This window comes from Mirounga angustirostris, unplaced genomic scaffold (genome assembly GCF_029215605.1).
Source record: "Mirounga angustirostris isolate CCGP_5_RB_7025 unplaced genomic scaffold, mMirAng1.0.hap1 SCAF_10, whole genome shotgun sequence".
NCBI classification, from domain to species: Eukaryota; Metazoa; Chordata; class Mammalia; order Carnivora; family Phocidae; genus Mirounga; species Mirounga angustirostris.
The window spans coordinates 114,189,017-114,215,188 of record NW_026991718.1 but is presented as its reverse complement, the minus strand read 5'-3'; the positions used below and the strand labels follow the sequence as shown (position 1 = coordinate 114,215,188).

Here is a 26,172-nt window from a genome sequence, read left to right as displayed (position 1 = left end):
TAACTTCTTAGAGGTCACGTTCTTTTTCTTTTATTTAAGGTTTATTTATTTATTTGAGAGAGAGAGAGAGCATGTGAGCAGGGAGAGGGGCAGAGGGAGAGGAAGAGAGAATCCTCAAGCAGATACCCCGCTGAGTGTGTAGGCCGACTGGGGCTCTATCCCAGGACCCTGAGATCATGACCTGAGCTGAAATCAAGAGTCAGCTGCCCAACTGACTGAGCTACCCAGGTGCCCTTCAGAGGTCATGTTCTTTAATCATAGCAGAATGAATGATACTATCATAACCGTAGACAATGAGTGTGTTAAAATATTGTATGCTATTAGTGTAACATTTAGTAATGTTACCAAAATGGGTACCTTTGTCTCAGAATATTCATATAAAAATTTTTCAACATTTTATACTAATAGAAATACCTTGGGTGAAAATTAACAAAATTGATAAACTTTTAGATGAAAACTTAGAAGGGCTCAAAGCAGCCCATAAAACCTTGACCAACAAGCTAACCCACTTTGAACATGATACAAAGGCCATTCAAGCAGCCTCAGCCGTCATTAACACCAACTTAGCTGCATTGAACAAAAATATACAAAACTTATGCAATAAATGTTCCTTTCTAGAGTTGTTAACAAGACCCTTCAAACACATGATTTGTTCTGGCTCATGGTCTGACGATAACCCTTTAAAATATTTAAAGGAATTCTCTCTCTACACGTTTCAGAATCCAATAGGGAAATCCTTCTGTTGTTTTTAGCTATTATTTTTGTTATAGTTCTTATTAAACATGCTATTAAAATGTTGTGCTCCCTCAAGCTTAAGTAGGAAAAGTTACAAGACTGATTAACCATACCCTCACCGTTCCTTTCTAGATGTGCCGAGAGCCTATGTTGAAGATTCCATATGTATTTCTGTACTTTTATCTGCCTATAGTTGGCAATGTGATTCTTATTTCATTTATTTGACTGCTTTGTTGATTTGTTAACTTACCTTAATAAAGTTTAGATCTAGTTTTTCTTCTTTTTGACTTAATTCTTATTAGATGTGACTTTGAGTTGGAGTTTTAAAATTTAATCCTTACTTAATTTTACTTTATTTGACTCAGTTTAATGTATCTAACTTGTTTGGATTTGATGTGATCTTTGTTTTCTGTCAATTGACATTTCATATGATTTGAGATTTATTTGATTTCATTTGATTCTCATTGAAAACACAATTGAATGATTTGGATTTACCTTCTTCCACGTTAGCAAACTAGTACTGCTGACCCTAGTTTAAGACGTATTTGATTCCTGTATGACCCTTAAAGATTTGTCATAAGGAATCATGGGGTAGAATGTAGAGAGCAAGATGGAATCACTCATGTCAAGCAGGGGCCCGTGTCAAGCAGTGATGCAAGCAGCTAAGGGCATTGCAGCTAAGACCAGATATCACTGAGACCAGCACCAGCTCTTGACACATTCAGAAGTGATAACCAATGGGAAACAGAGGAGGTCTGCAAAGGCTCAAGACTGATTAAACCCTTTAAAAAAGAGGATATTTGCAGCAAACTGTCAGATTCCTCAGACACTGACCTATGTCTGGTCACTTCAAAAAGGCAGCTGCTGCTGAAGGCTGCCTGATGTCCAAAAAGAACAGAGATCCTTCTTGTTATGTTATGCTTGAACATAATAAGCAGTAAGTGCCAAGAGCTGACCCAGACCGGAGTGAGGCCTTATCTCAACTGCTGGCTCACAGATTTACACCTTTGGCTTGTTAACTTCCTGTCCTCTGTTCTATATTGTTTGTTGTGTGGCTTCTGCTTTGCGTGACCTTTAAGAAGCCAAGTTAAACACGTGGTGAAATGTTACTGCGTTTAGAATACCAAACCTGCTTTATAATTGTTAACCTTGCTCTATGACTGAAAAAGCTGACATTGTGGAAAGACACAGCTCATGTGCGAGCCTTCATAGCGAGCTCCTGACAGGCAGCTTCGTGTGTTCCCAGTTTTATTTTTTTTATTTATTTTTTAAGATTTTATTTATTTATTTATTAGAGAGAGAGAATGAGAGAGAGAGCATGAGAGCGGGGAGGGTCAGAGGGAGAAGCAGACTCCCTGCTGAGCAGGGAGCCCGATGCGGGACTCGATCCAGGGACTCCAGGATCATGACCTGAGCCGAAGGCAGTCGCCCAACCAACTGAGCCACCCAGGCGCCCCTTGTGTGTTCCCAGTTTTAAAGGTAGGGAGGAACATCCGGCTCCAGCAGAGAAGCGCTTAAGGAGAATGCAATCCTAGGGCCGGGGAAAGCGGGTTTCCCAGGCCCAGGCGACAGAGCATGCGCAGTCCACGGGTTTTCGGCTGTGAAGGGGCCAGGAGGAAGGGAAAGGCTCTTTGGGGTCCTTTAAAGAAACAGCCACACACCTTGGAGTAGCCTCCATATGCTTGGGTTTTAGCCCTGCCAAAGCCAAGTCTTCTTGGAAGTCCCGCCTCCTGAAAGCTCCGCCCCAACCAAGTAACTACGCGCGCGCCAGGGTACCGGGGAAGCCACACCTATTAGAAATCACCCGCCCTCGGGAGGCGGCTGGGCGCGCTCAGCAGAGGCGGCTGAGCACGCGGCAGGAGCAGACGCTGCGGAAGAAGCGGCACTGGCAGGAGGCGCAGGGGTCGCAGCAGGCCGGCGCCGGCGACTTGCAGCTGTCACGAGTGGCCACGCAGGGGCTGGGCGGCGGGGGCCGGGGCCGAGCCACGTTCTTCATGGAAGCCTCTTTCTGCGGGGAAGCGCCGGGGCTGCCCAAGCCGGCCACGCCCACCCCACCAGTCCTCACGTCGGCCTGGGAGCTCCTTGGGCAGTGGAGGCCCCAGACCAGCCATCCCCACCCGCTGCACCACTGTCCCCTGGACTTCATGTCCACAAGTGGCCCCAGGGGTCCCTGCCTCCCCCAGTCATCCACCCTCTGCGTCCAAACCCATTAACATTTACTTACCTGGATGGGCTTGGCCCACTTTTCTCCCTAGGGGATCCCACTCAGTTCTAGAGTTTTCACCACCTCTGCGTCTTCCCCCTTCCAGTGTATTCCCAAATCTCCTGTCAGTCCTGCCTTCACATTAAATCCGGATCCACCCACTTCTTCACCACCTCGCTACCCTAGGCCAAGCCACTTTCTTTGGTCTGCTGCTCTGGCCCACTTACAGTCCATCCTCCGTTGCACCAAACGGACCTCTCCGAAGACCTATGATGGCAACCACTCTGGCTTAAAGCCCCCAGTGGGTTTTCTTTGAACTTAGAATAAACCATAAACTTCACTTTGGCTCTTGAGGCCCTCAGGTTTGGCCCCGCCCACCTCTATGAGCTGAGCTGTTGTTCCCACAGTGCCTTCTTTCCGTGCACCAAACGCAGAAAATGAGTTTCTGCTGCACGGCTTTTGAACTGGCTGCCCACTTTCCTGAAACCATTCTTTGCTGTGCTGTTCAATCCACGTAGCCATCAGCCATAGGAGGCTACTGAGTACTTGAAATGTGTCTAGTGCAACTGAAGAAGTGAATCTTCAAATTTAATTTTAATTTACATTTTAAAATAGCAGTGTAAAATTTTTTCTTTAAACAATTTTTTTTTGTTAGCACTACAGTTGACTTTATTAAAAATTAGCATCGGAATTGAGACGTACTGTGAGTGAAAAGATGCACCACCAGGTTTCAGACTTAGCACACACACAAAATAAAATATATCACTTTTTATATTTATATCATTTTATATCAAAATGATAATATTTTGGATATATTGGGTTAAATGAAATATTACTAAAGTTAACTACACGTACTTTTTACTTTTCTTTTAATGTGGCTACTAGGAAATTTAAATTTATATATGTGGCTCACATTGTATTTTTTGTTTTTTTATAAAGATTTTATTTATTTACATGAGAGAAAGAGAGCACAATCAGGGGGGGCAGCAGAGAGAGATAGAGAAGCAAGCTCCCCACTGAGCAGGAAGCCAGGTGTGGGGCTCCATCCCAGGACCCTGGGATCATGACCTGAGCCCAAGGTAGACACTTTAACCCGCTGAGCCACCCAGGTGCTCTTCACATTGTATTTCTATTGGGAGTTGCTGCTTGAGATTACTGAATTTTTCAATATGTAAGTGCTGCTTCCTCAGGGAGGGCTTCTGAGACCACTCTTCATTTTCATTATCATGCTTTAATTCTTTTACAGTGTTTATTATTATCTGAATTTATTTTACCTATTTATTGGCTTACTTGCTCTTTGTCTATTTTCCCCACAAGAATATAAACTCCATGATAGTGGGGATATATCTCTCTTGTTCACTTTTTTTTTTTTAAATTTTTTTCCAGTTTAGGGAAAGTCAGAATTCTTTTTTTTTTTTTTTTAAGGTTTTATTTATTTATCAGAGAGAGAGAGAGACAGAGGCAGGCAGAGGGAGAAGCAGGCTTCTTGCTCAGCAAGGAGCCCGATGAGGGACTCGATCCCAGGACCCTGGGATCATGACCTGAGCCGAAGGCAGTCGCTTAACCGACTGAGCCACTCAGGCGTCCCTCTCTTGTTCACTTCTATAATCCCCATACCTAGCATACAAATATATTTGTCAGCTATGTATTCTTATGTCAATCATCTGATCTGCTTGTTTACAGAAGGTCTAGAGAGGAGCAGGGACTTGCTCAAAATCACACAGTGCCAGGTCTAAGGAATAATGTGTGCGTTTCAACAATGCCTCTGTCCAGTATTTCCCACAGTGTGGGAACCTGTGCCATGGTAGTATGATTTTAGGTGGTACATGAGTATTAAATGACATTAAATCACATAGTGAGAAAGGATTCTTTTTTCAGTCTCTTTCAACTTTAAAGGCTCCGTTTGGTGCCGATATATCATTAATGCTTTCCCAACACTTTCCTATTTTCTTTCTTTCTTTCCTCCCTTCCTTCCCTTCCTTTGTTTTCCTTTCCTTCCTTCCTTCTTTCCTCCCTCCCTCCCTCCCTCCCTTCTTTCTTTCTCTCTCTCTCTCTCTCTTTCTTTCTTTCTTTCTTTCTTCTTTCTAAGATTTTATTAATTTATTTGACAGAGAGCGAGAGAGCACAAGTAGGGGAAGTGGCAGAGGGAGAGGGAGAAGCAGGCTCCCCACTGAACAGGGAGGAAGCCCCAGGACATGGGGACTCAGGGATCAGGACCAGGATCAGGACCTGAGCAGAAGGCAGACGCTTAAGCTTAACTGACTGAGCCACCCCGGCGCCCTCTCCCAACACTTTCTAATCTGACTTTTAATACAGAGAACAAGCCTCAGCTTGAGAGCATTTGGCAGGCAACCCCATCCAGCTAAAATCCACTAATAATGTTTTATTTTCTTTATACTTATTTTTATGGTTACCTTATATTTATGGCAAGTGATACTGACTTTCTATCATAGTTACATATTTTTTAAGTTTTAATTTAATTTAATTTTTTAAAAGATTTTATTTATTTATTTGAGAGAGTAAGAGAGCACAAGTGGGGGGAGGGAGAGGAAGAAGAAGACTCCCCACTGAGCAGGGAGCCCGCTCTGGGGCTCCATCCCAGGACTCTGGAATCATGACCTGAGCTGAAAGCAGACACTTAACTGACTGAGCCACCCAGGTGCCCCTTAAGTTTTAATTTAATTTAATTAATTAATTTTTTTTAACCGATTGAGCCACCCAGGTCCCTTAGGTTTTAATTTTAAACAAATATATTAAGTAGGGCACCTGGGTGGCTCAGTCGGTTGAGCGGCTGCCTTCGGCTCAGGTCATGATCCTGGAATCCCAGGATCGAGTCCCGCATCGGGTTCCCTGCTTGGCGGGGAGTCTGCTTCTCCCTCTGACCCTCCCCCCTCTCATGTGCTCTCTCTCTCTCTCTCAAATAAATAAATAAAATCTTAAAAAAAAAAAACCAAACAAATATATTAAGTAAATAAGTGAAACTCGGTTATGGCAAAAATTGTGGGGGGGTGCCTGGCCGGCTCAGTGGAGCATGTGACTCTTGATCTCGAGGTTGTGAGTTCAGGCCCCACGCTGGGTGTAGAGATTACTTAAAAATGAAAGCTTTCAAAAAAAAAAATTGTGGGAAGTGGTTCTGAAATAACTGAGCTTTAGGAAACTGCATTCATTCAAAAGAATGAGTGATGGTGATATTTCAGTAAGAGGGCTAGCTCATATAAGATGCTTTTTAGCAAGTAAGCTATTTTGCTTAGTGAACCTTAGCTCTCTGGGCTTCTGTGGGAGTCTGATTCAGGGCTTGAGGCCAGGAAGCCTTTAGACAGCTTTCAGCTTCTTTTGTTCATGTAAGGATGGAAAATCTTTCATTTAGTTCCCAGCTAGAATTCTCTTTTAAGTCCAGTCCCACCCCCACAATGAGAACTTCCAGTCCTACCTTGGAAGATCTTTTCTTTTCCGCCTCTTTTCTGCTGATCTTTTTGGGTTTCTTGTTCAGCACTTCAAAGAGAGACAGAAGGAGCAAAGCCAGATGTTTCTGGAGGCCATGAACTGCAGTGAAGCGGGAGGAATCTGAGGGGCCTCCAGGAAGTCTCAGGGTGGGGGAAAAGAAGGATTGGGTGGATAAATCACAACTTGGGACTTAGGCCAACAGGTTCTTGTTAGCCTGGCTGCTAACCTGGAGCCAGGGACTGAAAGAAAAGTGTCCTCTGAGGGAAGGCAAAGAGGAAATCCAAGAAGGCCCTGAAAAATGGATTCAGTGTCATGTACATGGATGGACCTGTGTTTCCTGTATTCCTAATTTTCATTTCTCAGAGCTATGGAGCCAGGCACACCTGATTTGAATCCTGACTCTGCCATTTAACAACTGTGTCTCCTTAGGCAACCTACTTAATCTTCTTAAGATCCAGTTTTCTCATTTGTAAATAGGGTACTGTAATATCCACCTTGCAGGGTTGTCTTGAGGATAAAAAAGATATGTTTATAAAGTGAGAAGTCCGGCACATCAAAGGTGATCAAAGGTGAGACTTACTTTCCTGATACATCTAGAATATTCTCTTTTCGTAGTGAGAGTCAAGGCAGTGAGGGACATTAGTTTAGAACTTGGGTTCTGGAATTAAACACTTGGGTTTGAATTCTGGCTCTACCAATTAAGAACTGTGTGATCTCATGTTAGTCACTTAACTTTGCTAAGCCTCAATTTCCTCAACTGTGAAGTAGGAATAAAAAATAGTACTCACTTTACAGTGCCTAGCACACAAGGAGTATATCTGTTACTATTATTTTTATCAGAAGAAGTTGAACTAGAAGATGTTTGATACCAGGCTGTAATGCCTCTGATATTTTCCCCTGAGCGGTCATTCTCAGTTCTCAACCGTGAAAGGACTAGTTCATCCCACACTCGGTTATATTCCGCAGCATTCTCTAACATTTTTGTTATTGACAGTTCTGTGATTCAGTAGGTTTCAGAAATGCTAAGTTAAACCAAATTCACAAAGTGTCTTAACTTCAGGGTTTCTCAGAGCCTCTAACATGTGAAGCTGCATATTAGATTAGTGGTATGCAGGGCTTTTTAAAACCATGAGTCAAGGAATACTTTATTCCTCTAGCATTACTTTGAAGAATAAGCACAAAGGAACTCTGATGTATGTCAATGAATCCTGGGGAGCATGTTTGACATCCTGTAGCCCCCTCTCATGGGCCAGAGTACAGAGACTAGGCACCAAGACAGGCTACTTACCTACAATAGAGACAGAGGGGAAATCCAACAGGTTCACGGAGGAGTTGCTCCTTAGGCTCCTGTCATCCCTGGGCTTTTCCTCAGGTGCCAGGTGGCTGTAGGCAGTGAGGAAGCACAGGGAGACCAGCAGTGTGGCCAGGAGTAGGCGGAGGATATTCATTCTTGGAGGCCTGAGTGGGACAGAGAAGGCAGTCAGGTTGGTGGGCCAGGGGTCCTGGCAAGAGGATGTGCCCTCTTGCTTTCCTTGTGTTTCTTTGGGCTGGTGCTCTGACCGCGTTTTATAAGTGTCCCAGTGGAGCTGGAGGACCACCAAGGCTTAGGACGGGAAAGGGGACCTGATGAAGGAAGAAGAGAGAAAAGAAGTGATAGGGAGAGGAAGAGAGACAAGGAAAGGAGGGAGATTGAAGCAAAGAGAAAAGGAATGCATTGCAGTTGGTCTCTGTCATCCAGAGGGTGGGGTGATGGTTTTTTTTTTTTTTTTTTAAAGTCAGTGGTCTCAGAAGACCCTAGGCCTGGGCAGAATTGTTGAATGGTCCCCAGTAGTGCCTTACAGTGGCAGAGGTTTTACTAAGGTGCAAAGGATAAAACTCTTAAGACTCTCTGAGAAAGATGCAGTGATAAATGGCGTCTTCAGACAAGTGTATATGTTGTTGCATATGCTGTATTCCCATGCCCAGAGGGAATGATGCAGGTATGGTTTGTGTGAGAAGGATGGACCTGTTGACATAGGCTAACTGCATTTACTGACTTATTGCTAGCTGGATTTTGATGAAGCAGACAGATCCTAGAGTGGATTTCTTCCCATGCATCCTCCGTTTGGCTTAATTAGGGCTCAAAGCTTCACTAACATCTTCACCTTCTCTGAGTGTGGGATCCCCACTCCTCCTTGCTCTGTGCATTGTTCTCTCCAGTCTGGGAAAAAAGAGGCTGCTTTTCCAAAGTTCTCTTTGCCCTGCCATAAAGCACCGTGGGTGAGAGGAGAATAAAAACAATCTGCTCGGGCGCCTGGGTGGCTCAGTTGGTTAAGCGACTGCCTTCGGCTCAGGTCGTGATCCTAGAGTCCTGGGATCGAGTCCCGCATCGGGCTCCCTGCTTGGCGGGGAGTCTGCTTCTCCCTCTGACCCTCCCCCCTCTCATGTGCTCGCTCTCTCTCATTCTCTCTCTCTCAAATAAATAAATAAAATCTTTAAAAACAAAAACAGAAACAATCTGCTCATGCTGGTCTTGCCCACTCCTGGGATCCCCTTACAGCAGCCTGACAATTTCTAGCCTACTCCTTCCAGCCTAATAAACTACAATTAATAAAATACAATTTCTTAGAACCTAAGTAATTTAGTGGAACTATATAACTAAACTGAGTCTGAGAAGGGTGAAATCTCAGTGGAATTAATCTTATTTGTGTGTTGGGAGAGGGCAAAGAATGAGCATTCCTTGCACCAAATCTGGAGAGGGATATGTATGTCCTAAATGTAATACAGGCCTATAATGCCTAGTTGTATTATCATCCTCAGGGTCAGATTTTTTTTTTTTTTTTTAAGAATTCAGAATTGTGTGGATTTTAGAAAACTAATATCATCTATATACTATATTAAGCCACATACAAGGGGTCTGGGAGCACCCATAATAAAAATTTTGATACTTCTGCAGCAAAAAGTTGGGGATATTCATAATAAACAGGATAAACAAAGACTATGGATTGTTTTGCATCAACTGAGGATAAGTTTTGTTGCCAAGAGACTTCAGGTAAGGTCAGATTTTGCTGCCAAAGGAAAAAAAAATTCTGACAGTTTTCAGATTTTGGGGATTTTGCAATTTCAGGTAAAGGATTATGGACCCGTACAAACCCTCATTGCTGTTACTGCTCAACATGGGACACACACTTCCTGCTATTAATACAGGATAATAACACTGACAGCAACGACTACCTGTGCAATTGTGTTTCTCAAGAGTAATTCGTCCTTCCATTCTGTCATGGTGAAGACTGTTCTTTGATCTGTGGTATCACTGGAGACAGTTCCTTCTCTTAAATTCATCATCTAGTTTAAGTTACTGCTTAGGATTTAAGATGAGTTTCTGTTCAGCATGGTGGATAGGTGACCTAACTCCCCTGGATGTACCTGCTATTTAAGTGGCTGTATGACCTTGGGTCCATCTGGGCCTCTGCTTTCCCTTCTGTAAAAAGAGAGGATAGGACTACATGACTTAGTACACATTATGAGGCACAGAGTTGAAACTTAATAAAGATTTGTTTAATGAATGAAAGAATCTTAAGACCTTTCTTAAGACCTTTCTAAAATCCTATGAATCAGTGATTTCTGATTCTTGCTTCCTGGACTTTGGAGCAGGTTAAACAGTTGTACAAAGATTTTGTTAAGGCCACTTGTATATCCTTAAGAGTTAGAGGATTTGAAAATGCATGAATGTGACTGAATCTGATTAAACCCTGGTAAAGAGGGCATGGGAAGTCATGGCTAAATGCAATTGGCTGTGTGTCTCAGGAGTCTTGCTGATGTGTGTGCACATGTGCATGTATGTGTGTTGTGTGAGCACATGGGTACTAATGCATAATGGCTCCAATTGAGGGAATGTGGGAGACAACAGTATCCAGATCATCTCTGAGTTTGATAAAATGAGTACGCAGTGTATCAGTATGTGCACTGCAGATATCCCCTTAGCTATGGCACTGGAGATAGCCTGATATCTTAATCCTTTTGGGTCAAGGCCTTGGTCCCCAAAGCAAAAGAAAGGATTATAATTTCCCAGTGATGAGGAAGGGCTAACACCTATTGGGACAGAGGTATAGTGAGAGATAAGAGCTGAGGAAGAGATGAAGGCAGCAGAGTCTTCTTGAAAAGAGTAAACAATATTAGTTGCTGACCATACTAGGTATAAATGAGGAGCAGCCCTGACAGCCTGCCTTGGGTTTTGCTCGTGGCATCAGTGAGGGGAGCCAGGGTGTCTGGGAAGCCAGCAAGTTGGCATTGCTGGGAAGGTGACTGGGCTCTGTTGGTTGTAATAGTGGCTTCTACCAATCTTGCCAAGCACCAATTGCCAGGTACATGGGGGTCTGGGTGAAGCTCATCCCTGTGGAGGAAAAAAGTGGCCAGAAGCAAAGTAGTGTTTGGTAGAGGCCTAACATGGAGGAGCATCTCATACAGGCCAGTGGTGTTGGAGGCAGACTCTCCCCTGATCAATCTTTTGGAACAAAACATATACTTGGGAAGAAAAGGAAATTAAACCAGGAGGGAATCTTAACCTTGAAATTGTCTGCAAACCTTTGCCCAAATATGCATTTTTTTTTCTGGGGAGAAGGTCCATAGCTTTCTCTGGATCTATAAGGGGGTCTCTGGCCCCTAAAAAGCTCAGAACTCCTTCTTTGCAATTTGAGTGAGGCTCATCCAGAACCACAGGCACATGAGAACAGAGGATACTGTCATTTTTTTTCTGTTCAGGCAATAACTGAGTTCTATACCTGGGAAAGTGTGCTTGTTGGAAGGGGCATATTATTCCAGTACTGGTATAAAATAAAGAAATATAATAATGAAGCAAACAAAAAAATATAAACCCTATAGTTCCATTTGTGAACAAATACCAAAACTCCCTCAAATGTAAATATGCTTACATATGCAAAGAAAAAAGAGTGGAAGGATACACGTTAAAATTTTAATAATGAATACTTCTTAGGAGTGGAATTGAGGATGGGGAGTGAGGTAGAGACGTGTACTTCTGTATTTGAATTTCCTTTTCAAGAATGTTATTACTTTGGGGCGCCTGGTTGGCTCAGTCTTTTAAGCATCTGCCTTCAGCTCAGGTCATGATCCCAGGGTCCTGGGACTAAGTCCTGCATCGAGCTCCCTGCTCAGCGGGGACTCTGCTTCCCCCTCTCCCTCTGCTCCCCCCTCTTTCTCTCTCTCTCTCAAATAAATAAATAAAATCTTAAAAAAGAATGTTATTACTTTGTAATAAAAAAAAGATGATAGAAATAAAATACTGAATGCTACTTGACATAACATCAAAGGATTTAAAAAAGATGGATGGAGAGTTATATTTGATTTCTGACATTGCGGCTGTGGAATTTGCAGGACCCTCCTCCCCATTTGTACCTCAAATTCAAGGTACAGTTTGCTCTCAGCACCTACTACTCTGTCACCAAAATTTAGGGCTTTCTCATAGCATTATCTTCCTTTTACCCTTCTCTGTCCTGGAAAGATCTCAAAGCCTTTTACCGTTCTGGTTCATCAGCCACTGTTTCTGATATGCCAAAACCTAGGAGAGGTAACACACAATTTTTGTTATGGATTTGTTTCTCAGCCAAATGAGCTATACCAAATACTGAACGTCAGAACTACAGGAGAAATACCTCTCATTTGTAATTACCTAGATTCCCCCCACAAGATGTTCAGTGGCTGCATAGGGATCCTACCACCCTACACATCTTTGACCCATTTGAGCAACAGGTGATATGCATCCATGACAGGTGTCTGGCTGTGTTGAGCTTAGGAGGCTCCATTAGGGCTATCGGTTCATTCCTTAATGTTCCCTCAGGCTTATCAGTGATGGTAATTTCTGGGGTAGCATGAAGGTGTCAATATGTTTTACCTATTTAGTTTTCTCCTAGAATAGCCAATCAAGCAACAAATATTTTCTGAGGCTTTCTTCCCATGGCAGTTAGTGTTACAGGATTAGGCAGACCTCTGAGAAGGGCAAGAGAAAGAGAAGCATAGAAAGAAGGGTCCAGAGAACTTTGGGACATGGTGTTAGGAGAGCAGATTTTGCTGAGGGTGGGGATGGGACACCAAAAGGGGGGAAGGGACTGATGGGAAGGGCCTGAAGAAAGGCACTTGAGGGACTGAGCCCAACATTCCAAGGGATCATTTAATTAACCTCATCTATAACATGTTTGAAAAACGTTAGAAAGACAAGGCCAACAGAGCATGAGGAATTCACCAACTTCACAGTTCTTGCTCTGTCTTTGGTTAACCCAGTCCCAGAGGTTCAGCATCCCTGCTGAACTGCTAACCAAAGCTACCCTAAGCCAAGCCACTGACACTGTTGCCTAGACAACTGTGAATATCTCGTGTGTGTGAATGTCTCTTTATTGACATCCTGCCTCCTTTCTTGTCCCGTTCCATCCATTCCCCAAATAGTAGCCAGTGATTGGGGAAGGGGGGCATGATTCATTTTTTTTTGAAGATTTAATATATTTATTTGATATATATAGAGAGAGCACAAGTAGGTAGAGAGGCAGACAGAGGGGCAGGCAGAGGGAAAGGAGAAGCAGGCTCCCTGCAGAGCTCGATCCCAGGACCCTGGGACCATGACCTGAGCTGAAGGCAGACGCTTAACTGACTGAGCCACCCAGGAGGCCCTGGGGGTCATGATTCAAATCACACATCACTCCCTGCTTAAAACCTGTTAGAGCTTCCCATTGTTCTTGAAATAAAATCAAAATTTCCTGCAAAGCCCTGTTACTCTCTCTGGACTCATCTGATAGACTCCCCTGTGTAATCACTATATTCCAGACATATTCTGTTCCTAGAATATGCTAAACTTTCCTATCTCAGGGCCTTTACACCTGTCATTCCCTTAACCCTAAATGTTCATTCCCTGGCCTTGAACTTGATTCCCCCAGCTCTTCACTTGGCTGGATCATTGGCAACCTTTGGATCTTTATACAAATATCACCTCTTTCTTTGACCACTTTATCTGAAAGTGTACTTTCTCCAGTTTCTGTCTGTCCCATCATCCATTTCTTTCATAGCTCTTACAAATTAGCAATTATCTATGTTTATCTTCATAATGGCTTTCCTTTTCTTGTAGAATTTAAACTCCCAGAAGGTAGGGACCTTGTTGTCATATTCATTTTGCTGCCCCTGCTACTAGGCAATGCCTGGTACATAGCAGACTCTCAATAAATATCTGGTGAATGAGTGAATGAATGAATGCGTAGCAAAGAAGACCAACAACAGGGCGCCTGGGTGGCTCAGTTGGTTAAGCGACTGCCTTCGGCTCAGGTCATGATCCCGGAGTCCTGGGATCGAGTCCCGCATCAGGCTCCCTGCTCTGCGAGGAGCCTGCTTCTCCCTCTGACCCTCCCCCCTCTCATGTACTCTCTCTCTCTCTCATTCTCGCTCTCTCAAATAAATAAATCTTAAAAAGAAAAAAAGACTATGTATGAATTAGTTCCAAGAGAAAGTAGAACAAGTTTTGAAACAGATACCCATGCAAGTGTTTCTGGAGTAGGTCAAGATCTTTTAATCCCACAAAGTCCTCTAAAATAACCAAAGAAAACCAAAAGTGGCTCTAGCATGCCATTCCTTCTCCTAGCGTCTCTTCAATGGAAATGGCAGAACAAATGTCCAGTGTTGCTGAAGTGGAGCAAATTCAACCACAATAGAAAATATTAACCTGAGCTTTCCTCTGGGCCAATAAAATGTGCCAAAATGGGAATCCACTCTGAAAACTCAAACATTTAGAAAGGAAAAGGAGGCTTTGCCATGAATGGACTTTTGGCTATCTGTTTTGGCTTTAATAAATATGAAACAAACCAGTTCTACACAGGCAGATTGACCCCAAATCCTAAATTCTGCTCTGTGACAATCATTAGAAATCTGATACTATCTTTCTGAAGACATTAATGAAGTGCTAAAGTTTGACTCTGGAGTCAGAGTTGAGATTTTGGAGTACTTCTTCCTAAGGACTTAAAAAAAATTTTTTTTTATTACTAAGAAATGGAAAAAGCAGAGTAAAGAAAAGTAAGAAGCTACTAGTTAGCAGAAGGTAAACTGCTTCGACTAACAAGTTCTTTAAACTTTCCAAAGTAGTAGCAGCTTCACTCATTCTGAAAGCATATTTAAGTTGCCAACTAAACTCCATATGCTTCCCCTCAAAGAACAGAGGCCAAAGGAACTTTGTTTCTGACCTTGTAGCAGAATAGCCTTGCTGCTTGTTTGTCTGCAATTTCAAAGATAAGAATAAGAAAACAACCAATCATACTACAAAAATTATTCCAAACTTCACTCCATCTCATGGGCAGGAAGATTCTCACTGACGCGCAGTGAAAAGAAGAACTGTTTCATCAGCTGAAAAGCATCAGTAAGCAGACCAGGAGAGCATGCCAGGTTTTACAAGAGAAGCAAAACTGAAGGGTAGCATTTATTTTACAGAGGGGCTCTCTAACAACTCAGGTCATTTGAAACTTAAACCCAGAGAAGAAGATGGGATCTCTGCAGGCAGCAGAAGAAAAGTGCAACTCTTGATCTCGGAACTTTAAGTTTGAGCCCCACGTTGGGTGTAGAGATTACTTAAAAATAAAATCTTAAAAAAAAAAAAGAGGAAGTATTCTATTTACCTTTTCTACCATTCCAACTCTTTAAAGGCAGTGGGGTGTGCTGAAAGAGCAAGCCAGAAAATGTGAGTTTGAATTCCAGCTCTGCTAGTGGTGTAATTTTGGACAAGTTAATAAACCTCTCTGACTCTCTCATCTGAAAATGGGGTATCTTACATTGTTATTGTGAGAAATTTATTCATTTACAGCTCCCCCGCACAGTGCCAGGCACATAATAGTTGCTTAATAAATACTAATTTCCTTCTCTTTCTCAAAGTTGGTTGAGGTCTTACAGATATCTTCTGATGCATTCCATTGTGGTTTTTTTATGGCTCTTGGTACAAGTATAAATAATTAAACTCTCCAAGAATACTGACATTTCAATTAGTTTTGAAGACTCTCATGGTTTTCCTATATTGGGTAGAATTGAGTGTCTCCTTTCTCAGGAGGCTATTGGCTAGTTTTTATAGATGGGCTATAATGCAGGTGACCAGATAACCTCTAATAAGTGTGAGTTTTGAGAAGTTCAAGATCAAGGAGCATGTCATAGGGTTGCGAAGGCCTGATGAGGGGATGCTTGTGAACTACCTCTAAAACCTCTGAAATGCTGACCTAGTGCCCCTTATTTCTAGGAGAGACTGAACAAGCCATTGGGCTGCCTCATTCAGGATATAGTTTCCTGTGTGGGGTGAGTTAGGTAGGGGTCATGTGGCCTGCCTGTTGTGGTGATGACACTGTTTCTGCACCATATTTAGAACTGACTGGAATAGTTTTTCTGGGGACAAGACTGCCTCTGAGGGTCATACTCATCTCTCCTTAGTTGGAAAAAAGTGGCTTCGAAAGGTGAGGCCTGAACTTCTCTTAAAGGGGTAAGAGCCTAGACCCCCTCTGGTGCTATTCAGGAGGCCCAAAACCTTCTATCAAAAAATATTTTCAGGGGCGCCTGGGTGGCTCAGTTGGTTAAGCTACTGCCTTCGGCTCAGGTCGTGATCCTGGAGTCCCGGGATCAAGTCCCGCATCGGGCTCCCTACTCGGCAGGGAGTCTGCTTCTCCCTCTGACCCTCCCCCCTCTCATGCTCTATCTCATTCTCTCTCTCAAATAAATAAATAAAATCTTTAAAAATATATATATATTTTCCATAATGAAAACTTACTTCTATCTGGAATTAGCACTACCCTTTAAGGGTCTTCTAGGGATTACAAAATTACCACCTTGATTTTCAATTGAATAATTCCCTTGCTTGCTTTTATGGTTTACCACATAATGAATCTCTAAACTATATTTAATTTTTTTAAAAAAGTAGGCTCCATGCCCAACGTGGGGCTCCAACTCACAACCCTGAGATCAAGAGTTCCATGCTCTACTGACTGAGCCAGCCAGGCACCTCAACAATAGTTTAATTTAATTTGTTTTTGAACTTTATCTAAATGGAATAATATTGTACGTAATATGGGACTTGCTTCTTTTGTTTTACCTGTTGATGTGTGAAGTTGTGATTTAGATATTTTTACTGCTATATAGTGAATATCCTGCAATTTATTTTTGCATATTTTACTGTGATCATCATGTGAGTTGCTCCAGTGGGGACTATTAAGAACAATGCTCCTTGAGCATTCTTTTTTTTTTTTTTTTTAAAGATTTTATTTATTTATTTTAGAGACAGAGCACAAGAGAGGGGAGCGGGAGAGGGAGAAGCAGACTCCCTGCTGAGCAGGGAGCCCGATGCGGGACTTGATCCTGGGACTCCAGGATCATGACCTGAGCCGGAGGCAGTTGCTTAACCAACTGAGCCACCCAGGTGCCCCGCTCCTTGAGCATTCTTATACAGGACTCCTGAGCACACATGTAGTGGTTACTCCATATATTGAGAAATGGAATTGATGGGTTATAAGGTTATGTGTATGGTCAACTTTATTAGGTAATACCAAACTGTTTTCCAAGTTCATTTTACCAATTTTATACTCTAGTCAGAAGTGGGTATGAATTGCTTTTGCTCTTTATGTCACCAACGTTTGGTTATTTTTTGACTTAAAAAATTTTTGCCCCTCTGTTTTAAAACAGTATTTCATTATAGTATAACTTACATTTTCTTGATTACTAAAGAGATCAAGCACCTCTTCATATTTTTATGAGCATTTGAACTTCCTTTTCTGTGAAATTCCAGTTCATGTATTTTCCCCATTTCCCTGTTGACTGTCTTTTTCTCATTGATTCATAAATATACACAAATCCTGTGTTGGTTATATGTGCTACAAATCTTCTCTTCTAATTTGTAGCTTGCCCTTTTACTCTCTTTATTATATCTTCGGAAGAATCAAAATTCTTCATTTAATGTAGTCAAATTCATCAGTATTTTTCATTTTGTATATTTAAGAAATCTTTTTCTTTTTTTTTTTTAAAGATTTTATTTATTTTTTGACAGAGAGAGAAACAGCGAGAGAGGGAACACAAGCAGGGGGAATGGGAGAGGGAGAAGCAGACTTCCTGCGGGACAGGGAGCCCGATGCAGGGCTCGATTCCAGGACCCTGGGATCATGACCTGAGCCGAAGGCAGACGCTTAACGACTGAGCCACCCAGGCGCCCCTTAAGAAATCTTTTTCTATCTCATGGTCATAAAGATATTTTCTTATATTGCCTTCTAAAAGTTTTCTATAGTTCTATAGTTTTTCTTTCACACTAAAATCTCTTTAACTTTTATAGTGGAGAATTCCAAATATATACAAATTAGAGAAAATAGTATATTAAACCCCTATTTCTCTTCACTCAGCTTCAAAAATGTTCAAATCACGGCCAATCTTGTTTTATCTATATTGTTAACCACTACACCCCTCAAAACATAGTATTTTACCCATTAATATATAAGAACTATTTTGAAAAACATAACTGTGATACTAATATCATACCTAAAAATATTTAAAATTTCTTAATGCCATCAAATATCTATTCAGAGTCATGTTTAAATCTTTAGTCAAACTAGTATTAATTTTTGTATATAGTATAAACTAGGAATATAATTTTTCCCATATCATAACAATTGTCCCAGCACAATTTATTGAACAATCCCTCTTTTTCCTTCCTTTCTGCAATGCTACCTCTGTCATAAACCAAGTTTTCACATATGCATGTGTTTGTTTCTGGGAATTCTGTTTCATAGTGCTATTTGTCTTAAGATACTGTCATAACTACTATTGCTTTATAAATCTTGATATCTGGTAGAGCTAGTCCTTTGATTTTGTTCCTCTTTTTAATTTTTATTTTATTTATTTATTTTAAAGATTTTATTTATTTATTTATTTGACAGAGAGATAGCGAGAGCAGGAACACAAGCAGGGGGAGTGGGAGAGGGAGAAGCAGGCTTCCCACTGAGCAGGGAGCCCGATGAGGGACTCGATCCCAGGACCCTGAGATCATGACCTGAGCCGAAGGCAGACATTTAACGACTGAGCCACCCAGGCGCCCTTGTTCCCCCCCCCCCTTTTTTTTATTTATTTGACAGAGAGAGACACAGCAAGAGAGAGAACACAAGCAGGGAGAGTAGGAGAAGAAGAAGCAGGCTTCCTGCAGAGCAGGGAGCCCGATGTGGGGCTCAAACCCAGGACCCTGGGATCATGACCTGAGCTGAAGGCAGACACTTAACAACTGAGCCACCCAGGCGCCCCTGATTTTGTTCTTCTTCAGGAATGTCTTGGTTATTCCTGGTCCTTTGCTCTTCCATATAAAAATCATAAAAACAGCTTGTCAAATTCCACCAAAAAAGACTGTTAGGATTTTTATCAAAATTGCATTAAATCTATAGATCAATCTGAGGAGAAATGTCACTTTATATCTTTTTTTTAAGGTAAGCTCCACACCCAGTATGAAGCCCAATGCAGGGCTTGAACTCACGACCCTGAGATCAAGACCTGAGCTCAGATCAAGAGTTGGGTGCTTAACTGACTAAGCCATCCAGGCACCCCTACAATATCTTTTCATGTGAACAGATCTCTCCATTTATTTAGGTATTCTTCAATGTCTTTCAATAGGGTTTAAAAATTTTCTCCATAGGAATTGCCCAACTTTTGTTAGATTTATTCCTAAGTATTTTTTATTTTTTGTTGCTATTGTTGTTATGTTATATAAACTCAACTTACTAATTATTGTTGCATGTAGAAAAGCAATAGGATTTTATAAACAGATTTATACCCATCTGCTAAACCTTGCTAAATTCTCTTAATTCTAATAATTCACCTACAGATTCTTTTGGATTTTCTGCATAGATGAACATACATCCTCCAAAAAACACCATTTTTTCTATTCCTTTCAATCGTTATATCTTTTATTTCTTTTTATCTTATTGTGTTGGCTATGGTCTTCAGCATGTTGAATAAGGTGAAGAATTTTTGCTAATCTTTCAACACAGGATATACTTTCAACATTTCATCATTATATGTGGTATTAGAAATGCTTTTTCTTAGATTAAGGAGGTTCCTTTCTGTTGCTTTTTTCCCCCTCCTTTTTAAGCCACGAACAGATCTTGGTTTTTCTTCATCGATTGGTACAAATGGCTTTTATCCCTTAATTTGTTAATGTGGCAAATTAATTTATTTTCCACTGTTAAACCAACTTTGCATTCCTAGTATAAATCCAACTTGGTGATGTAGTACAGTGTTTTTTTCCTGTCCTGTTTTCTACCACTATCCTTGCTTGGTTTTGGTATCAGTTATTCTACCTTCATAAGAAGAACAGGGAAATGTCTCTCCTTTCTTTTTGTAAGATTTTATTTATTTGGGAGAGAGAGGGCAAGGGGGTGGGGATAGGGAAATGAAGAAGAAGACTTCCTGCTGAGCTGGGAGCCCTACAACGGACTCGATCCCAGGACCTCAGGATCATGACCTGAGCCGAAGATGGATGTTGAACTGACTGAGCCACCCAGGTGCCCTGGAAATGTCTCTCCTTTAAAAAAAAATTTTTTTTTTTAATTCTTTGGAAACTTTATGTAAGATTGTCTATTCCTTGAAAGTTTGGTAGAACTTACCATCCAGGCCTCTGAAAGAACATCATACAGAGTATGGCAAGATTTTTAAACTATGATCCAATTTCTTCAATGGTCATAGGACAGTTCAGGTTTTCTTTCTTTCTTTCTTTCTTTTTTTAAGATTTTATTTATTTGTCAGAGAGCGAGCGAGCACAAGGCAGGCAAGGGAGAAGCAGGCTCTCCACTGAGCAAGGAGCCCAATGGGGGACTTGATCCCAGGACCCTGGAATCATGACCTAAGTTGAAAGCAGATGCTTAACTGACTGAGCCACCCAGACATCCCTACAATTCAGGTTTTCTATTTCTACATCAATCAGTTGGAATTTATCTATTTCATATTTTCAAATTTGTTGGCCTGAAATTGTTTATATTATTCTTTTATCTATTTAATCCTTCACCGCCTACCATATCACCTTATATCATTTATAGTATTGTTGATTTTCACATTCTCTTTGTTTACTTAATTAATCTTACCAGAGATATTTTCAAAACACCAAATTTTGGCTTTGTTGATCTTCTCTATTTATGTTTACTTTCTTTTTCATTAATTTATGCTTCATTTTTATTACTTCTTTTGCTTTGAGCTTATTCTGCTATTTTTTCCCTTAATTTCACATGTTGAATGCTTAGTTCTTTGATTTTAAGACTTTCTTCCCTTTTCTTCCTTTAAGGCTATGAATTTCCCTCTAAACAGTGCTTGGTTGCATCCCACAAATTTAGATATATAGTAGTTTTTCTACTGTTTAGTTATAAGTATTTTCTAGTTTCTATTATAATTTTTTTAAAGATTTTATTTATTTATTTGACAGAGAGAGAGAGAGAGCACAAGTAGGCAGAGCAGCAGGCAGAGGGAGAGGGAGAAGCAGGTTCCCCACCAAGCGGGGAGCACGACGTGGGGCTTGATCCCAGGATCCTGGGATCATGACCTGAGCCAAAGGCAGATGCTTAACTGACTGAGCCACCCAGGTGCCCCAGTTTCTATTATAATTTAATTTTTAGCCTAGAAGTAGTTAAGAAGTATGTTTTTAAAATCCCAGTATGTGAAGTTTTCCAAATTTTCCATTAATTATTGGTTTCTAACTTAATTGCTTTGTGTCCCCAGGATATGGTCTGTGTGATACTAATCATTTAAAAATTTGTAGACTTGGGGTGCCTGGCTGGCTCAGTCAGTGGAACATGCAACTCTGGATCTCAGTACTGTGGGTTTGAACCCCACATTGGGTGTAGAGATTACTTAAAAATTAAAAGAAATCTTTTAAAAAATGAAAAAATAAAAATAACTTTATTGAGATATAATTCACATAACACAAAATTCATCCTTTTGAAATGTACAATATAGTGTTTTTAGCATATTCAGAGTTGTTCAACCATCAGACAATATGTAGTCTTTTGTGACTGGTTTCTTTTACTTAGTTACTTACATGCTCCATGTTGTAGCATGTATCAGTACTCATTCTTTTTCATGGCTGAATAACATTCCATTTTATGGATGTACTATATTTCATTTATGCATTCACCTGTTGACAGGCATTTGGGTTGTTCTCACTTTTTGGCTGGTATGAATAATGCTGCTATGAACATTTGAGTACACGATTTTGTGTGGATGTATGTTCATTTTCTTTTGGGTATACACCTAGAGGTGGAATTGTTGGGTCATTGGTACCGCTATGTTTAACATTTTGAGGAACTATCAAACTTTTCCAAAATGGCTGCACCATTTTACAATCCCATCATCATCACATAAGGATTCTAATTTTCCCACAATCTTGCCAACACTTGCTACTATTTTTTTGATTGTAGATATCCTAATGGGTGTGCAATTCTACCTCATTTTGGTTTTGGTTTGCATTTTTCTAATGACAAATGATATTGAGCATCTTTTCATGTACTTTTTGTCCATTAGTATATCTTCTTTGGAGAAATATCTATTCAAATTCTTTGCTCATTTTATTTTTTTTAAAGATTTTATTTATTTATTTGAGAGAGAAGGAGAGAGAGGGAGCACACAAGTGGGGGGGAGGGAGAGGGACATCAGACTGTGCTGGGTTTGGAACCTGACACAGGGCTTGATCTCATGATCCGAAGATCATGACCTGAGCCAAAATCAAGAGTTGAATGCTTAACTGACTGAGCTACCCAGGCGCCCCAATCCTTTGTTCATTTTAAAATAGGGTTATTTGTCTTTCTGTTGTTGAGTTATAAGAGTTCTTTATATATCCTGGATAAAAAATCTTTATCAGGTAAATGATTTGCAAATATTTTCTCCCATTCTGTGGGTTATCTTTTCACTTTCTTTCTTCCTTTTTTTTTTAAAAAGATTTTATTTATTTATTTGACAGAGAGAGAGAGATAGCGAGAGAGGGAACACAAGCAAGGGGAGTGGGAGAGGGAGAAGCAGGCCTCCCGCGGAGCAGGGAGCCCGATGCGGGGCTCGATCCCAGCATCCCAGGACCATGACCTGAGCCGAAGGCAGACGCTCAATGACTGAGCCACCCAGGCGCCCCAATAAATAAAATCTTTAAAAAATATATGTATATATATATATATAATTGATTTTTGTATTTTAATCTAGTATCCTATAATCTTCTGAACTTGCTTATTAGTTCTAATAGTTTTTTTGTGGATTCCTAGGATTCACTACATACAAAATGATGTCATGGAGGAATAAATCATGTCAATGGAAATAATTTCACTTCTTTCTCTCAAATCTGGACATTTTATTCTTTTTCTTGCCTAATTGCCCTGACTAGAACCTCCAGTACTATGTTGAATAGAAGTGGTTATGGAATGGACTTAAAAAAAAAAAAAAATCAATTCAAAACAATTTCTTCTTTTTTTTTTTAAAGATTTTATTTTATTTATTTGAGAGAAAGAGAGCACAGAGGGGGTAGGGTCAGAGGGAGAAGCAGACTCCCCACTGAGCAGGGAGCCCCATGCAGGACTCGATCCCGGGATTCCAGGATCATGACCTGAGCCAAAGGCAGACGCTTAACTGTCTGAGCCACCCAGGCGCCCCTGTAACTGGACATTTCTAAGGTAAAAACAGATATCCTAGAGGTAAACATTCTTTATATCCACAAACTCTGTCCATTCTTTTTTTTTTTTTTTAAGATTTTATTTATTTATTTGAGAGAGAGAGAATGAGAGAGCAAGTATATGAGAGGGGGGAGGGTCAGAGGGAGAAGCAGACTCCCCGCCGAGCAGGGAGCCCGATGCGGGACTCGATCCAGGGACTCCAGGATCATGACCTGAGCCGAAGGCAGTCGCTTAACCAACTGAGCCACCCAGGCGCCCTAAACTCTGTCCATTCTTTCTTTAAAATGTTCCCTACTCCTTTCTATTCTGGCTGCCATACCCTAGAGACCCTTATCACCATAATTAGACTCAGACACAGCCTTTTGTTAGTCTGTACGACATCAGTCTTCCTTCTCTCAAATCTTTCCCACCTACTACCCCCTGCCCACCTGCTCAAAAGCCTAAAAGGACTCTTGATATTAACCATATCAAGTCTAAACTCCTGTTTGTTTTCCAGGCCCTTTACAATATATCCGGTTTTTTTTTGTTTTTTTTTTTTAAGATTTCATCCATTCATTTGACATAGAGAGAGGCAGAGCACAAGCAGGTGGAGTGGCAGGCAGAGGGAGAGGGAGAAGCAGGCTCCCCGCCAAGGAAGGAGCCTGACATGGGGCTCGATCCCAGGACCCTGGGACCATGACCTGAGCCGAAGGCAGACGCTTAACTGACTGAGCCACCCAGGCGCCCCACAATGTATCCCATTTTGCTTTATTTCCCACTATTGCACACATACTTTCCATTTACTGCCCATACACACGGCCTGCTCATTTCAACCCATGGGACAGATTTATCTCTGTTCCCAAAGCATGGTATGAGGAGTCAGAATAGGGGTCCAGTAAATGTGAGCCAGCAGTTGGCATTTGTCTCCCTTTTGATGCCCTCCCTTTTTATATTTAATCTCACAAACCATTCAGTATCATATTCTGCTTACAGACTTCCTGAGTTTCTCTAGCTCTTATGGCCTCCATATTTATTAGGTAGAGAACAAACAAACAAACAAAAACAGAAACAAAAAGAGTATAAAAGGGAGGGAGGGAGGGAGGAAGAGAGGAATGAAAGGAGGAAAGGGGGGGAAGAAAAGTTCCACACCACAGAGAATTGGCTTTAGGAGTTACAAAAGCAAAGGGAAGAGAAGGAAAGGCTAGTAGTCTGATAACTTCCACTTTGAAGCTATTCAGGAAACAGTTCAATTAGGAATATTCATTGGCTTTCTACAGTACCATATCATCAGTATCATTCTGTTCAGAACACATATACTGTCAGTTTTCCTTGCTAAGTGTTTCAGATGCATTCATTCTGCTTCCCCCTGTAGGTTCAGGATTCATTTCTTCCTGCTTCCCTGGTGGCCCATATTGAGCTAAATGCCCCCTTCTCCATGCTCCCACGAGAACCTGGTGTTTCCTTTTAACTCAATATCTTATATTGAAAGTGTTTGTTTGTGAGTCTGACTCACCCTTAGACTATGAATTTCATGAGACAGGCTTACTTGTCTTTGTATTATCTCTATAGACTCTGTACATGTAGATGCTACAGAAATGGCCCCTGAAGTAACTAGGCTGTAAGCTTCGGAGGGTAGGAAACAAGGGTTTTACACCTCTTGTTCTTATATTATGAATAACAAGCTCAGTGTTTAGGTGTTAAGAAAAAGCTTGTTAATGTTAACATTTCTGTGCTCTGCTCTTCTCACCACCCACTCATAACCTTACCCTTGCCCATCAAACCCCAGTTACTGAGCATTTACTAAATGCTCAACAGACTCTTAACAGGTTAATACTGATGGCCACTGTGAGAGAAAAACAATGAACAAATTCTTTAATTATACTTCTGTTTAGAAATTTGTGCATAGTCTAATTGTCAATAAGAACTTCTGCCACATTTTCATACTTTCAGAGAATAGGCTTTAGAGTCAGGCAGAATTAGGTTTGCCTGGCTCCAAAGTTTATTAGACTCATGGCTCTGCAAATGCACTAGTTATTTGACCTTTGGTAGGGCCTTTTAGAGCCTTAAATTAAAAATGGAAATGACAGGGTGCCTGGGTGGTTTAGTGGTTAATGACTACCTTTGGCTCAGGTCACGATCCCAGAACCGACAGAATCTGTCTAAGTAACTATGTAGGAATTCTAAACTCTACTGAAGGCTTAGGACTTCCAGGGGAAAGCTCGCACAGTAAGTTGTGCTTAATTTTGGCTCTTAGCACAGTAGCAGTTACCTGTGGCAGACAGCAGTGCCCATGTTCCTGGAGGAGCTTGCACTTAGTTTGCTGAACCAGGGTGGGCAAAAAAGAACCCTCTCCTCCAAATATCAGGATCTGTGCTCTGATTGCTGATTCCTGCTTCTGGTCACAGAGGTACAGACAAAAAGGTGGGTGGTCAATGTTGTTGCACTTCCCCACGTTGTTGCAACCCCCTAGCTCTATAGTCAAAGTGACTTTCAGTAGATTTAAAGGGCCAGCACCCATTACCCCTTTCAATTCTCTTTTTTTCCCTTTTTGGAAGTCAGACATTATGGAAGTCATACTAGGACATTCAAAAACAACCACATATACAACCACATATGCAAATTAAAGAGTGACCATAGAAAGGCTTAGGAAAGACCTAAGAAGACCTTAAGTTTATGCCTCAGGCTGATCCTGGGCAAAGAAACAGCCTACCACAATCAATAGAACAAAATAAAAAATAACAAAAACAGCAAACCTTGGAAAAGGAAGAGAATGTGAATTCCAGAGATAGCAAATTATTAGATTCAAATGTCCAGTTTCAAAAAAAAAAATCACAAAGTATATAAAGAAATAAGAAAATATGGCCATTCAAAGGAAAAAAAAAAAAAATCAACAGAAACTGTCCCTGAAAAAGACCTGATGTCAGATATACCAGCCAACTTTAAAACAACCATCTTGGGCGCCTGGGTGGCTCAGTTGGTTAAGCAACTGCCTTCGGCTCAGGTCATGGTCCCAGGGTCCTGGGATCAAGTCTCACATCAGGCTCCCCTGCTCTGTGGGAAACCTGCTTCTCCCTCTCCCTCTGCCTGCCACTTCCCCTGCTTGTGCGCTCTCTCTCTCTCTCTGTCAAATATAAATAAATAAAT

At 41.2% G+C, this 26,172-nt stretch overlaps 1 protein-coding gene across 1 annotated transcript; it reads right to left on the bottom strand.

Annotated features, from left to right (window-relative positions):
- Positions 1–57: 57 nt before the first annotated feature.
- On the bottom strand, positions 58–25,834 carry ASIP (agouti signaling protein). The gene is made up of 4 exons (XM_045885629.3): positions 25,298–25,834; positions 7,671–7,840; positions 6,369–6,430; positions 58–2,743 (listed from the first exon to the last, which is right to left on the bottom strand). The coding sequence occupies exons 1-4, from the start codon at positions 25,318–25,320 to the stop codon at positions 2,567–2,569; spliced, it is 432 nt and encodes a 143-aa protein (XP_045741585.1). The 5' UTR covers positions 25,321–25,834; the 3' UTR covers positions 58–2,566.
- Positions 25,835–26,172: the final 338 nt, after the last annotated feature.